The sequence below is a fragment of the Amblyomma americanum genome, chromosome 1 (genome assembly GCF_052857255.1).
Source record: "Amblyomma americanum isolate KBUSLIRL-KWMA chromosome 1, ASM5285725v1, whole genome shotgun sequence".
Taxonomy (NCBI): Eukaryota; Metazoa; Arthropoda; class Arachnida; order Ixodida; family Ixodidae; genus Amblyomma; species Amblyomma americanum.
In genome coordinates, this window is record NC_135497.1 from 527,722,767 (window position 1) to 527,738,161 (window position 15,395).

General features: G+C 44.8%; 1 protein-coding gene and 1 pseudogene across 1 annotated transcript in view; one reads left to right on the top strand and one right to left on the bottom strand.

Moving 5' to 3' along the window:
* LOC144107464 (E3 ubiquitin-protein ligase RNF14-like) overlaps window positions 1–15,395 on the bottom strand; it is a 72,191-nt gene that overhangs the window by 2,678 nt on the left and 54,118 nt on the right. The window contains exon 7 of the mRNA XM_077640480.1: window positions 14,132–14,360. Coding sequence (XP_077496606.1) covers window positions 14,132–14,360 — 229 coding nt within the window. The remainder of the gene's footprint in view (window positions 1–14,131; window positions 14,361–15,395) is intronic.
* LOC144100767 (uncharacterized) lies at window positions 9,333–10,373 on the top strand (annotated as a pseudogene).

A 15,395-nucleotide genomic window follows, 5' to 3' on the forward strand; every position in this document is an offset into this window, starting at 1 on the left:
GTGCAAGAAATTCTTGCATTAAATGTTGTTGTGGAGTGTTTTTTGCAGAACTATCTAAGAGTTAAATCGCAGATTGCAGAAAAATTGTACCATGGAGGCAGTGGATCTCGACTTTGTGCAATGCCAGGTAGTGTGTCGAGTATGCAGAGATTCTGCCCATTTCTTCAAATCGCAGGAGCAGTGGGCTGGTAATTTGAGGTTTGTTGTTAAACAGTGTTCTAAATAGGCACTTTGTGACTATTGGGTAACAGATATATTTCGGTAGTGAATAGATTTTCAGCATCTATAAGAATGTGAGCATGGTTCTTCTGTGTATACGTGGTGGTTCACTGGATTCTACATAACGACCACTTGCTGTGTTCGTACAGGCTTTGAAGGCACAAATTCAAGGGTTTTTAAGGACTTTCAAGGCCCCCAAAAGTTTTTCAAGGACTCATTTCAATATTCAATTTAGTACCCTTTATATTAAAACAACTTTTTTAAAACACGCTGCAACAAATTTATTGAAAACTAAGAAATAGCCGCACTTACACACTAGACTAGTTTAATACTAAAATAAGACAGGTCATAACAAGCGTTCATGAAAGCTCCTGAAGCTTTGCGATTATTTCTTGCTTGATGATTAGAAGTTCTTCTGTTTTGCTTTTTGCCGTTTTCCTAAGGCAATTTGACTTCCCAATGTGCATGACGTTGCTTGTCTCTTCTGCTTTCTCAGCCAAGTTGTCTGCTGAAGCTGTCAGATCAGCAACGGTTGCTTCAAGTCTTGATTTCTTTCGCTTCAAGGTATCAATTTCTTCCTCAACAAGGCGCTTCTTTGACTCATTAGCTTCTTCAAGTTGCTCCTTCTTCTGTGCCTCCAGATATTCGTGATAACGATGCCTTGCAGCTGAAACGGAGGTCCTCAACTCCTTTCTTATAGGAATGTTAAGGATGCCACCTGCCTTATTAACGGCGTCGCATATAACGCGTTATGAGACATACGACATACTTTTCAGGTTTTCCACACAGACCTGCCGGTTGACACTAAATCCCCTTTGCACAGTTGCCTGGCCGTGGCTGAACACAAGTAAAAGTTGGACTACTGTCCAGAGCTCAGCGTAGGATGAATCAACTTTCTAAGTTCAAAGGAAAAAATGTCTAGCCTGTCAGAGCTCTTTTCAAAAAATCGCAGCTTGTGCTTCTCCATCTGCAGCATTTCGGTGTACACAGAGAGAACAGAGTCCCGTTGGCGATCGCTAAATCTTTTTGCAGCGATGAGGGCATTCAAAACATTCCCAAGTCCTGCTAGGCACTGGTCTGGCTTGGTGCACAATTGACGGGGATCCAGTGAGGAAAGGCCTATAACCAAAGGGAATCCTAAAGGACTCTTCTCAAGAACCTTTTTACACACACTAACAAGGAACTGCTTGCATTCCATTTTAAATGCAAATGCATCTTTTGCGCTGACCTTGGAATTCTTCAAAATTTGTTCAGCTGCATAACCAATGTGCACTTCCTCAAGTGCTGTGTGATTGTTCACGTCTTCATTGTTGATTTTCAACAGGCCTGTAGTCCCAACTGATGCAGAGAGAACTGAACACTTCAAAAACTTTGTGAGAAGCTTCCTGACAATTGTTTCGAGGTCCCTTGCCAGAAAAAACACAAGTGGTTGGTCTACCTGATAGTCCATCAGGAAAACTTTCAGAATTAGTGCAATCCCAAGGACAAAGTTAAGTTTTGCTGGGACTAGTGGGTTACTGGAGGAACTGAGCAAGTTTTGAAAGGAGGCACAGTTCGGCTGGTTCACTTCTTTCTTTTTTGCAGACTCAATGTAAATTCTCACACCAGGCCAGAGCGAAAGGGCTCGTTCAATTACCGGAACGTTTTCAACCCAGCGATGGGAGACGTACTTAAGGGAAAATGTAGCCTGTCCAATCACCGCTACGAAGTCTTCTTGCCTCGCCGGGGAATCTTGAAATAATGCACTTAGACTAGACAACGGAATGTCCACTCCCCACTTGCTGGCCGTTACACCTGCCCTGTAGGCATTGTGCACGACGTGCAGACTGCAAGTGCCTGAATCTAGGCATTGTAGTTGATAGTTTTTTGCAGGTGCTCCTGAAAGCTTCTGAAAATTTTCAAGTTGACATTCGGTCCGTCCATGGACACTTGTAGGATCTTAACAAGTGGTAATGGCTCCAGTGCCTTCAACAATTTATCCTCGATGTCATCTGCCGTCGCGAGGCCCATAAAAACGGATGTGAAGTACCTTGTTATTTTTTAGATGCATCCCAGTACCTAACGTGTATATTCATCTGCTTCCTATGGAGGTAATCATTTGTGGATTCATCAAACAGAATGGCGTAATAGTCGCACTTATCTATCGCCTGATGAATGGATGATAGAAAGAATGGTCCAAGACCATGACATGCCAGGTATGCGCACTTTTTCTCTCCACATGTGAAGACCTTCGCCACCTCGCTGTCGGGAGACATTCTCTTGAACAGATTGATTGCGTGGGCAGATGAGCTGTACGAGTAATGACACGTGACAACTTTCAAAGCCCACAATATTTCCGCTTCTGTCACTAAATCGTGAGCCTTGCTTGCAGCATTCGAATTTGAGGACTCCGTTGCGACCACACGAACAGATTTGCCACACTCACGCGATGTTACGTAGTTCAACATGGAGCTATCTGCTACGTTCTTCATGCTCGCGCTGTGTTTCGAACTCCTCTTGTGGCTCTTCAACGCAGACTCTCCCATCGACGAGATGTCAAACACTTTTCTGCACGGTCTGCATCTAGCACGATGCGAACTTGAGGTGCCCGGTGCAATCCAGTCTTTGTACTCGTCACGGCTAAGCCACGATTGCTGAAAATTGCACTTCCCAGGCATTGCGCGCACACACAGTTATGTCCACGTCCAGCGCATGCCGCAATACACGTGCTCTGAATAAGCCAACGGGAGACGACTAACAAGCGGTATGAGGACGGCAACTATAAAAAGTGCGCGACCGCAGCGAACAAAAAACACAACACGACAATATGACAACATGGAGGACAAACGCCCGAACCGGACTGGATTTTCTTGGCTTGGATCCGGAGGCAACCCTTGCTTTCAATGTGGCCAGTTGATCAATGGGCAATCGCTGAACGGCGCCAATGGCTATCATCACGAAATTCAAGGGTTTTTCAGGCACCACTAAATATTTCAAGGTTTTCAAGGCCTTGAAAATCACATTTTCAAATTCAAGGGTTTTCAAGGTTTTCAAGGACCCGTGCGAACCCTGACTTATGGGCAATGTCCTGCATGTACCAATGGAAGGACACAAACTATGAACTGGATCAAGTATTTTAAGGTGTGATGGTCTCACTGACACATAAACTATACATGATTGCACTACAGAGCAATAATTTTGTAAAAGACATGTCCTATCGGAACCCCAGTGTTTTTGTGAGAGTAGTTTAACGCTGGCAAACCGAACATAAGCCGATGTCTGATGAGGTTGCATATAGACTGCACCTCAGCTCCTTCTCGAAGTATTAGTATCAATCAAGTATCAGGAGGCTTTCTTCTTGAGAGCACTAATGTGAGGTAGGAAAGTGAGTTTTTGTCAAAAGTAATGCCTAGGAATTTCATTTCTGATAGGTAATTCAATTTTATTTAGGTGTAATATAGGATTGGCCTGTAGGCCTCATCTGAGTGAGAACAGAACACCCTCTGTTTTCTGTCTGGAGAACTGGAATACATTTTTGTCTGCCCAGATCACCAGTTTTTTTGTTGTTAACTCTATTTGTCTCCCGCATGTTGCTACGTTGGAGGACTTGCAGGCTATATGAAGATTGTCCAAAAAGACTGAATACATAATGAACTTCAGAATTATTTTGCTAATGGAATTCATCTTTACAACAAAGAGTGTTGTGTTTAAAATATATCCTTGAAGAGCCCCGTTCCCTTGAAGTTTTTCGCAAGGGCTGTGCCTAGGTGTACATGAAATGAGCGGTTCAGCAGGAAATCCTCTAGGCAGTTCAACACTGTGCCAAGAATGCAGAGCTCTGCTAGATTGCGAAGAATTCGAAACCTCCACATTGTGTCATATGCCTTCTCCCGATCGACAAATACTGCAAGACAGTGCTGTTTGTGTATAAAAGCTTCTCGGACAGTATTTTCAAGGCAAAATATATGGTCAGTTGTTGAGCATGCCTTTTTAAAACCACACTGAGGATGTCAAGAAGTTCGTAGGATGCAAGGACAAAAGTTATTCTTATATTTAAAACATTTTCATTTTCAAAAGATTTGGCAAGACAGCTTGTAAGGGCTATTGGCCTGTAGCTGCTAGAGGAGGTTGGCAGCTTCCCAGGTTTCAGGAATGGTACTAGAGCGGCTCTTTTCCACTCCTTAGGTATTTTTCTTTCTATGAATATTTTGTTGAACAAATTCAAGTGACTATGGCAGGCTGGGAAAGATGGGAAAGCATTTCATAGTGCATCTGGTCAGGTCCTTGAGCAGTTTTTTTTTCCGGCAGACAGTACAGTATTGATTTCTTGGAGAATAATTCGACTAGTGTTTTTTATTAGCACCTCCACTTGTTGGAAGCCTTTGTTTCGCAGCTATGTTTCTGTATTTTAAAGAAGACTGTGTGTAGTGAGAAGAACTGGAAACTGCAGAGAAGTGTTCCCCCAAAATGTCTGCCTGTTCCCTTATGCTTTTTTTTGTACCAGGTATTGTGAGAAGCTGCTATATGATTTTTGAACCTGCTCCCACTTTTTTGTCGATGCGATCAGGCTGTTTATAGATGACATGCAACTTTTCTATGATAGTTTCTCGGCGCTATGATGCACATACCAAGCTTTCGTTCTTGATTTATAAAAATTTGAGGTTTTCCTGTGTGTCGGGTACCTTCGAAATATACATTAAGGTTTATGTTGTCGTTTTTTTTGCTTCCCTCAAGTCTTGTGTCCACCACACTTTATGGTTTTATCGCACCACTCCTGAAGACTGAGGAACAACTAAGTGTACGGCAATTATGATACAACTCGCTCCTTTTTCATTTATCTCATCAATGCTGCGATTTTCTATAATTATTTTTTGTACAGTTGCTTTTGCTCTAAAAAGTTGCCAGTCTGCTAAATGAAGCTTCCAATGTCGCTGTTTTGTTGGGAAGACTTGTAGTACTGATGACAAACTGATTAGTGGTTGTCAATGACATTCCATTTAAAATCGCTAAAAAGACTTAACTAAAAGACAAATCTAAACAGCACATTTTCCACAATGTTGGGGAGCAATATGTAGTTTTACCAGTTCCACAAATATTACCGCTTAGAATAAAATCCTCTTTAATTTGACCTTACCAAGAAAGAGGAATGTGCATTCAAATCACCAACTACCAGATAAGGCTCTGCTAGTTGCTCTAAGAGGTTTTCTAACTCTATGTGAGTTACTTTCAGGTGTGGCTCGAGGTATACGGAGCACTCTAATAGTTTTATGTGTAAGCAGAGTGGCTGCTACAGCCTCTAAGTCAGCTTTAAGTTTCACATCACGGGCTGCTATACCACTTTGCACGATGATGGCTACCCCTCCCGATAGCCTGCTCGCATGCTCAGTCATGGCAGAAAAACATTTATTTTTTGTACATTTGTATGCTGGGGACCTAGGTTAGTTTCCTATAGGCATAAAGCAACATAGGTAAATGAACTTAAGACGTCATGTCACTGAACTTAGTTAAAATTCCCCTAGAGTTCCAACGTATTATGACTGCCATCTTATTTACGTATCTTATTATGTATGTAGGGTGGGAAACTAGGTTTGAATTGGCCCCGTGGTTCTAGGCTTGCCTTTTTTTTCGATCCGGGCAGTTTCGCCGTCCCTGCAAAGTCAATGGCACGGAGCTACCCTGGCTCGTGTCCATCACCTCCTCAGAGGCTCTGGACGATCGTGCAGACTGCATGTGAATCTTTGTGTCAGACCTCACCTCGTGGGCAGAGGACTTGAGGCCAGCCAACCCGAGGTAGCGCGACCGGCTTTGGAGGTAGTGGAGTAGCAATACCTACTTCCACCTGCGGTGAGAATGGCACTGCTACAGCCTCACTGTGTGTGTCCTGGGCAGGTACCAGAGGCTGGTGTGATACATCGCCCCTTCATACCACATTGGCAGTTTGTATGTGAAGTGAGAGAAAAGTTGCTTTCTCGGATACGTGTTCTTGCCTCTTTAAATGAAAATGTTTTCTTTTGTTTTCAATGTAGTTATTACTCTTTCTGTCTTCCACGATGGGCAAGACCTAGAGTAGGCTGGGTGCTCACCTTCACGGTTAGCGCAGCGGAGCGCTGCTTCGCAGTTTTAAGGGCAGTGTTCTTTTAAAGCGCATTTCATGCAGGTTTTGCAGCCTTGGCAACTCAGAGCCATGGCCAAATCTTTGGCAGCTGAAACGACGTCTGGGGTTGGGAGCGTACGGTCTCCCCGCAATCTTTGTGTGCCCCACTTATATAGTTTGGGAATGTCCAGCAAGTGAAAGCCAGCAGATGCTTTGGTGCAATTTCTTTCTTTTCTTTCCTTATTTCGATTCTTTCGACTTTGGTGACATTTTAGTCAGTGAGGCCATCCAGCATTTCCTCTTCAGTGAGGGCTAGAAAGTCTACCTTCAGAGAGCACACAACGAACTGTGTTTAGCGGCCTGTCGGCTGTAACGAAGACACGAATGTTTGAAAATTTAGGTACTTGAACCTTGTCGCGGATCTCTAGGTGCAAGTCTTCGCTAGCCAGTTTGATCATCTTGTAACAAGGGCCCAAGGCTTCTTTAAGACATTTCGCAACTATGAAAGGGATATTTTCCTGGCTGGTTTTTCAGGATCTTCGCTGTGGACCAAGTAATATTTCAGGAAGACCTCTTGTTTTCTGAGGGAAAGTTTGGTTACATCGGCCCGCCATCGCTTTAGAGGGTGATCATTTGATGAATAAGGGGGACCCATAGAGTATGTATGTTTTTTGGCTATGGTGCCAGCCACCCACTATGGGGCCCAACGAGGGGACAGGACACACTTGAAAGCAAGTCCTGCCCAAGCTAGCTGTACACCTCAACTATAACCAAATATGATGCAACTCAGGGTAGTGGGTCACACAAGGTTAACCCTCACCACCAGAAAAAGAGGAAGAACTAAGAAGTGAGTAGGAGACAGGAAAGAGAAAGATGGAGGGGAGGATAGGAAAAGGCGACTGCCGATTTCCCCCAGTCGGGTCAGGCCGGAGGGGCCGTCTACAGGAAACTGGGGCCAAAGTGGTGTGTCGCCTCCACCGAGGGGCCTCAAAGGTTCAAACGCTCAGTACTGGCTCAACCACACGGGCCCCTTTTCCCCGCACACAGCGGTGCCACGTATGGCTAAGTGTGGGTGCTCTGATCCATGGTAAAGCACCGCTCGCCATCATCCCCCTGTGGGAATATCCCAGCGGATGCTTGGGAAACCGTGGTGTCACAACTCACGATCATGTGCATGTTGCATATGCTCCTGCGGGGCCATCTATCCCTGTGTGTGTACCATCAAGCCAATAAATGCAAGGCTCAATGTCTTTTTGAGTGGTTTGTTTATGGTTTATGGGGTTTAACATCCCAAAGTGACTCAGGCTATGAGGGACACCGTAGTGAAGGGCTCCAGAAATTTCAACAACCTGGGGTTCTTTAATGCGCACTGGCATCACACAGTACCATGGGCCTCTAGAATTTAGACCATCAGAATTCTACCGCTGAGTTCGATCCCAGATGAGTCAAATTTCGTTGGAGGCAAAATTCCAGAGGCCCGTGTACTGTGCGATGTCAGTGTCCGTTAAAAGAACCCCAGGTGGTCGAAATTTCTGGAGCCCTTCACTATGGCGTCCCTCAAACACTGAGTCACTTTGGGACGTTAAACCACTCCAAACCTTAAACCATAAATAAACCACACAGGAACATTAACAGGACAGGCGCTGTGTGGTTTGTGTTAAATTAGCGCTGTTTTTACCATTTGTTAGCCAATGCTTCATCAACTAGCCAATCAATATTTACTGTGAAAAAAGAAAGGGTACACACCTCACTAAACAATGCTAATCAGTCAGCTCATGTCTAATAAAAAGTCAGCATCACACAGGTTAAGGTAATTTAAAGAATACTGAACACAGTTTGCAGCTGTAATACAGCAACAGGTCAAACTGCACAGCCACTTTCAATATGGCTTCCAACACCCCAGCTTTGGCTATACTTTTTTAAGGTATTCAATGATGATTAATGCAATCACAAGGGCAATTGGTTAGCTGTGCTACTACTACACTCAGTGTCCCCTTTAACACCCTAGCTGCGGCCAGAGCATGCTCTGTTGCAAGTTGGAAATGCCACTACAAGACACGCCAGAACATGAAGCCTGGGTGCGGCCATCCTGAAAAGGAAAACTTGTCCACCAAGCAGAGGGCTGCAAACTCGGCAAAGGGCTAAGTCAAATTACACTGCAACACTGCACCCCATCAGTAGGCCAATATCCAACCACTGAGATGAACAATTGTGACACCAATGAAAAAAGTGTGTTCGAGAACAGTCAACTTGTGCTACAATCAATGGCACTGTGCATGTCTTTGCAACTAGCTAGCTGCAAAAAGTGTTCTGGCCACCGCTCGCATTCTGCAAGCCACATTGGCTGTAAAAATCGGGTCTTCACCTGTAGGGACAGCCCCATGAGGTGCTCATCAACTCTTAACACCATCGATCCTTTACATAATCTACTGCACCCTGCTAATTGTTCGGGTGGCCACCAAGCAGTGAGGCAGTACTACTGGCTTCCATGGCCAGTCCTCTTCATTGTGCTACATTGTGCATGCTACACACACAAAGGAGATAAACGAAGTCGGGGAAAATTTGTGGAGGAATGGTCTTAGAATTCCTTGCCTCAGACAGCAACCCAAATGGAAGACTACAAATTTTTTTCTGCAATGCTGTAAAATTCACTAATATTACTAACTCCCTTAGCCCCCAATTTTCCATGGCCATCTTTTTCACTGCAGGTATGCTTTCCACCTGCAGTGATGCCATGCCAGTGCGAAACAAAAATTTCACACAAGGAAAAAAAACTGAAATTTGGTTTGGTTTGGTTTATGGGGTTTAACGCACCAAAGCGATTCAGGCTATGAGGCACGCCATAGTGGAGGGCTCTAGATAATGGGGTTCACTAACATTCCCTGACATCACCACAGTACACTGGCCTCTAGCGTTTCACCTCCATCGAAATGTGGCCGCTAAGGCCGGGATCAAGCCCGCATCTTTCGGGTCAGCAGCCGAGCTAATAGCCAAGGTGAAAATTTGTGGTGTTTAAATGTGCAATGTTTCTGAGGGAGACATGCCTCTCCTTGCACATTTAGCTAAGCATGCTTGCTGGGCTGGTGAGTGAGTGATTTTCAACCCTGAACAGCAAACATACATGCGAAAACTACAGAACTTATGACAGTTTTCCATTAATCTGTGCATGTCCACAACCACTCTGGCCAACAGAACAAACATTCCCAAATGAAAACCTTACTGAGCACAACTGCACCGAATGGCAAGTGTACCCAACTGTCAAGGCAGCCATAGTTGACCACAGCCAAGCCAAGTCCAGATTGAGGGCGAGCTAAGCAGGCGATGGCTGTAGTAAGTTACTCATGTACGCCACTCACGTAACCTCAGCGTCTATCAATAAAATAACCATTGTTTAAATGGTGTCAGAAGCACGATATTGTTAGATGAAGAAATAAGAAGTGTAAGTAAGAGAAGACAAGCAGAGCAAAAGAAGAAGAAATCGACGAAGAAGAACAGCGTGGATTTCGAAACAATAGTGGCCGGCAGTCTAAAGACTCCGAAGCCGCTCGACCTGTCATCACTGCACCAAATGCGTGCACAGACTGGATACAAAATGAGTGGTACGCCACAGCGATACAACTCCACAAGAAGCCGCCGGAGTGCTAGTGGCAAACTTAATGACTGTTATCGGACCGGATGCGCAAGTAGCGTTCCGAACTCTCTCGCCGAGCGAGGATGGTAAGAAAAACCTTGAAGTTGTCATGCAAAGGTTCAAAGAGACTTTACTCCAAAAATAAACCACACCTACGAATGCTACAAATTGAACCAGACGAAGCAAAGCCAAAGTGAGCTCTTTGCCGTGCTCCTGACGGAAGTGAGGATGCAGGCAAAGAAATGCCAGTTCAGTGACCTGACTGACGAGCTGCTCAGAGATCGCATCATTGTCGACATGATCATCAATGATGTGCAAGAGAGGCTGCTGAATGATCCTACTGTAGATCATCAGAAACCCATACACTTATGGAAGGCAAGTGAGCAAGCGTCGATGCGACTGAAAGAAATCGCGAGCAAGGACACCAAAACGGTTAACACAATCGAATAAAAATGAGAGCTCAAAGAAGACTTTCACGAAGGTGAAAATGTCACACTTAAGCAAGTCAGGACGACCAGGATGTGCCTGCAAGTTCTGTGATAGGTACCAAAAGCCTAGAGAATGCCTAGATTATGGCAAGCAGTATCACAAGTGCCAAAAGATAGGACACTTTGCGACAGTTTGCCTAACAGGCGGAAGCAAAGTGCAGCCTCACAAGCATTTCACATGATGACCAAGAAAACATGGAGCTGTATGTAGTAAAACAAGCTTTTGGGCAAGTTGGGACAACCAAAAGGGAGGAAAACACTCAAGACACAGACAAACGCTGGTGTTTTTTTGTCTGTGTCTTGAGTGTTTTCTTCCCATGTAGTTGTCTTTTTTTTCGCGCTGCAGTTATGTCCAAACACAGAGCTGTATGTGTCGGAGCCAAAGAAAATAGAAAACACAACAATGTAGCAAGAAAAAATTGAGTTCAGCAGTGGTGCCATAGTAACCATGAAGCTGAATAGTGCAACCGCAGCAAAAAGTGCAAGCAATGGGACTTCACATACATCCATCTACTGTCAGAAGAATTTCAACATACAGCAACCACAAGATGCAAGTGATGGGTGAAGCCAGAGAAACCTGTGAAGTAAGAGGTCAACCAGCTAAGCTCGGATAACTAGTTGTCGACACTGATATACCAGTGCTAGGACAGAATGCCTACAAGTTACTCAATCTAGTGAACAGAGTGCATGCAGTCAATGTAAGTCCAAAAGAAGATATCTTCCAAGGAATCGGATGCATCAAATATTCTGAATATGAAGTGGACATAAAAAAAGAAGCCAGTATAAGTTTAGCAAACAAACCCCCAATAAGGATTCCTTATGCTCTGATGGATGAATTCATGAAAGAGCTGACAAGCATGTTTTATAGTTTGACGGTTTAACGTCCCAAAGCAACTCAAGCTATAAGGGGCGCCATAGTGAAAGGCTCCGGAAATTTCGACCGCCTGACGTTCTTTAATGTGCACTGACATCGCACAGTACACAAGCCTCCTGAATTTCAACTGCTGTGGCCGGGACCGAACCCACATCTTTCGGGTCAGCAGCCGTGCGCCATAACCATTGAGCCACCATGGCGACTTACAAGCATGGAACAAAAGGAACTCATTGAAAAAATCACAAAGCCAACAACTTTTAGCACTGAAATGTTTGTGGTCAAACAGTGAGGAAAGCTAAGACTATGCATCGATCCAGTAGAACTAGAGTGCTACTAAGAAGAAATCATCTGCTAAACACACTGGAAGAAATCGTTGCACACATCAAAGGAGCCATGCGGTTTACCCTATCAGAATACCCTATTACGAAAGGATTCCAGCAAATGAAGGTCTCAGAGGGCATCAAGAAGAACCTTGCGTTCAGTCCGCTATGAGGTATGCACTGCTTCAATAAAGTGCTGTTTGGAATTGCTACAGCACCTGAGGTGTTCCAGAAAGTTATCACTGGAATCTCTGAAGGCATACCCAATACAGTCAACTCAATGTATGCCATTTTTGTGTAAACAGAAACCAGTGAACAACTTCAAAAATACACTGAAAGGGTCATGGGCGCAGTGCATGAAGCAGGTGCAAAACTCAACACTCAACAAAGACAAATGTGTTTTTGACAAGACAGCTGTAAAGTTTCTAGGCCACAAAATACCTGCAGATGGACTCAATATTTACCAAAAAAAGTAGCTGCTATTGACCAGCTCGAAGAACGAGGCAATAAACTGAACTGCAGAGGCTACTAGGAATAATCCAGTATCTCCAGAAATTCATACCCAACCTAGCAGAAAAGACAGTAACCAAGGACATCGAGTACCTGTGTACACATGAGCAGAGCAAGGCACGGACAAATCAAGCCATCCCTGAAAACTGCGCCAATGCTGGCATACTACAACATCAATGGGGTTATGACACTTGACGTCAGTTCTAAGGCTTTGGGAGCAGTTCTGCTGAAAAAAGGAAAGCCCATTGCTTTTGCCTCAACCTCTAAGACAGAGACCCAGCGGAAGTATAGAAACAGTACACTGGCTTTGTGTGATTGCTGATACAAAGAACCATGGAGAAAGGTGCCCACCATGCCAAAGTAGTGACAAGAAGCCACCTCATGAGCCACTCCTCATGAAGGAAATACCAAGCCTTCCTTGCGAAAAAGTTGCATCAGACCTCTTCAGCTTTGAAGGCCAAACCTGTGTTGTTCTTGTAGACAGCTACACAGGTTATCAGACTTTAAGACCCTCCTTCGTGAATCATCGAAAGAAGTCATCAGCGTCATAAGACAATGGTTTGCCACTCACGGAGTTCCCAAAATACTGGAAACCAACAACGGGCCGCGTTATGCAGCAGAAGAGTTAAAGAACTTCACAAGGATTGAGGATTCAAGCAAGAAAACCTAACATTTTGACAAATATACCTGTCTGGTTGGGTTTGAATCCTTATAATAAACTCTAACAGATCTCCAAGCAAAACCTTTAATTTGAAACCCAACGTTCTGGAGCCGGCTCGGCTCCTTCAGAGGTGACTGGGGGCAGTAGCTAGTGTCTTTAAATATGCATAGAGGGGAGCAGGAGGAACGAAAGCTGTTATGCGAAAGGCATGAAGAAGGGAGGGTAGGGGGTGGGGGGTTAAGGCTGTGAGTCACGTTTTCGGACTGTGGGGAGGTGCGACTCACAACCTTAGCCTCCTACCTTCCTCCCCCGCGCCTTTCGCATCACAGCTTTCGTTCTTTTGACCTTCTGCTCCCATTCATGCATGCGTAAAGACCCCCTGAAGAAGGAGCCGAGCCAGCTCCAAAACGTTGGGTTTCAAATTAAAGGTTTTGGTTGGAGATCTGTTGAGTTTATTATAAGGATTCAAGAGCATAACTGCAAGTCCGAGGTATACCCAATCAAATGGTCTGCCAAAATGAGCTGTCCAAACAACAAAAGGAATGCAGCGGAAACGCACTGAAGATGGAACAGACATACAAATGGCTCTACTGAACCTAAGAAACACACCTAGAAATGAAGAGGTAGGTTCACCCACATTGAGGCTGCACAGCAGATGAACCAGAACACCAGTTCCAATAATCGACAACATGCTCTAGCCCAAGTTTTTCTAGATGCGACTAACAAACTACGCATTGAGCACAGCTGCCAGAAAACCTACGTGGATCAGCCCCCGCATTACACTCAGGAGAGCGAGTAAAAGTATGGGAAAGTGACAAGAAGTGGATACCTGGCACAGTCGTTTCCTATACGGGCGAACTCCATTCTGTCATCGTGCAGACACCGAAAGGATGCTACTGGCAGAACATGTCCCAAGCACTGATCTGCACCGTGAAACAAACCTCCAGGAAGTGCAGACAAAAGTAACAATGATCAATCAACCAGCATGGGTACAAACACACTACCCGGAGAGAAGGGTCATACCCCCATCGTGACAAAGTTTGGTCACACTGTGAAGCCCGTCGTGAGGCTGGACCATTGACAAAAGGAAAAAAAAGGAGGGGGGCAGATGTCAAGGCAGCTGCCAAAGCCAAGCCAAGTCCAGCCTGAGGGAGAGCTAAGCAAATGATGTCTGTATTAAGTTACTCACGTATAGTCAGATAACCGTTAACACTGATCACCACACAACCACATAGTTTTGAGCTTCCCTGCTGCAGTGAATGAGAAGACACCTAACAACAGACCAGGCCCGACATATCTGTTCCTGCCTTCCAAAGGGCATGGCAGTCACTACCCCCCGACAGACAGACCCTCACCAGGATGTTGCTTGCATGGCTCGACACCGTGATAGAGCTGGCGACAGAGGACACAGAAGGAAAACAGGCAGGTGGCACAGGTTGCCGTCGGCACGTCTGGGTCCATCACAACTGCTCGCTGGCATGGGAGCCTGGGGCAGTAGGTCATGTCATCCTGGGAGTCCAAATAGGCATTGAACAGGCTCTCCTCATATCGCAGGCCCAGGTCCCTGCCAACAAGCGACGTCACCTGCATAAAAAGGAGGTCATTCTGTTTGCAGTGAGAGCAGAATTTTCACTGCGCACTTTTTCTGCACAGTGGTGCACCATAAAAGTAACAAGCCCTTGCGGATAACGAAGAGCTGGAATGCAGCACCTTCATTGCTGTGGGAAGGAGATAACTACAGCAATGTGCTTGCATACAAGCAGGCTGGTTCTAGAGAACGCAGCATTCTAGGATGGATGGATGGAATAGAACAGAAGCTTTATTGTGCGCAACATTTACATATTTTCTGCTGCACCTAAGCACCTCAGTGCTTGTGGGAGGGCCGGCAGAAGCAGTGCACACCACACATTGCAACGCTTACAAATGTACTATTGATTCATAAATCAACACTAGTAAGTAAAAAGAAAAAGAAACAAACAAGTACATCCTCAAAAAGTGATACCGCACTCATAGTACTGAGCTGAAAGATTTAATATTTAGATGTACAGAAATAAAACATCACGAAAGTAGTGCCAATTTTCACACACGGTTCTGCTGAGTAATACAGAGAAAAAGGAAAAGAAGAATACACTGCACCTTGAAAGCAACAAATTCTTCAAGTGCATTTTTGATTTTCTACATAACTGAAGACAGTCATACTGTCTTCTGAGACAGACTGAGACTGAGTAAAACAAATAAAATAAAGGAACAGAACAAAGTACAAAAGTGAGACATCAAGAAAATTGCAACACTTTCACAAATACTATTATGCCAAGCAGGAGAGAGGAAAAAAAAGGAAAGAAAACCATAAGTCTAACTGCCATGCCTCTTGTCCCCAGAAATGGGGATTCTACTAATACAGCTCTTCGATCACTTTCCGCGTGCAGAGATTGGTAGGCTGCGTGTCCTTGGGCACCTGCTGGCAGCGCTAGCGCTATGAAACCACATGCAGAGGTGAACATACGGTGTACTTGAGGGTAGCCTTCAGTCTCTTGCACTCCATGCCACATCACTGTCTTGCGGTGAAGCCAAACTAATGAGCTAAATCTAGCTGCGGCCCTCGCAAGGAGTCCTTCGCTG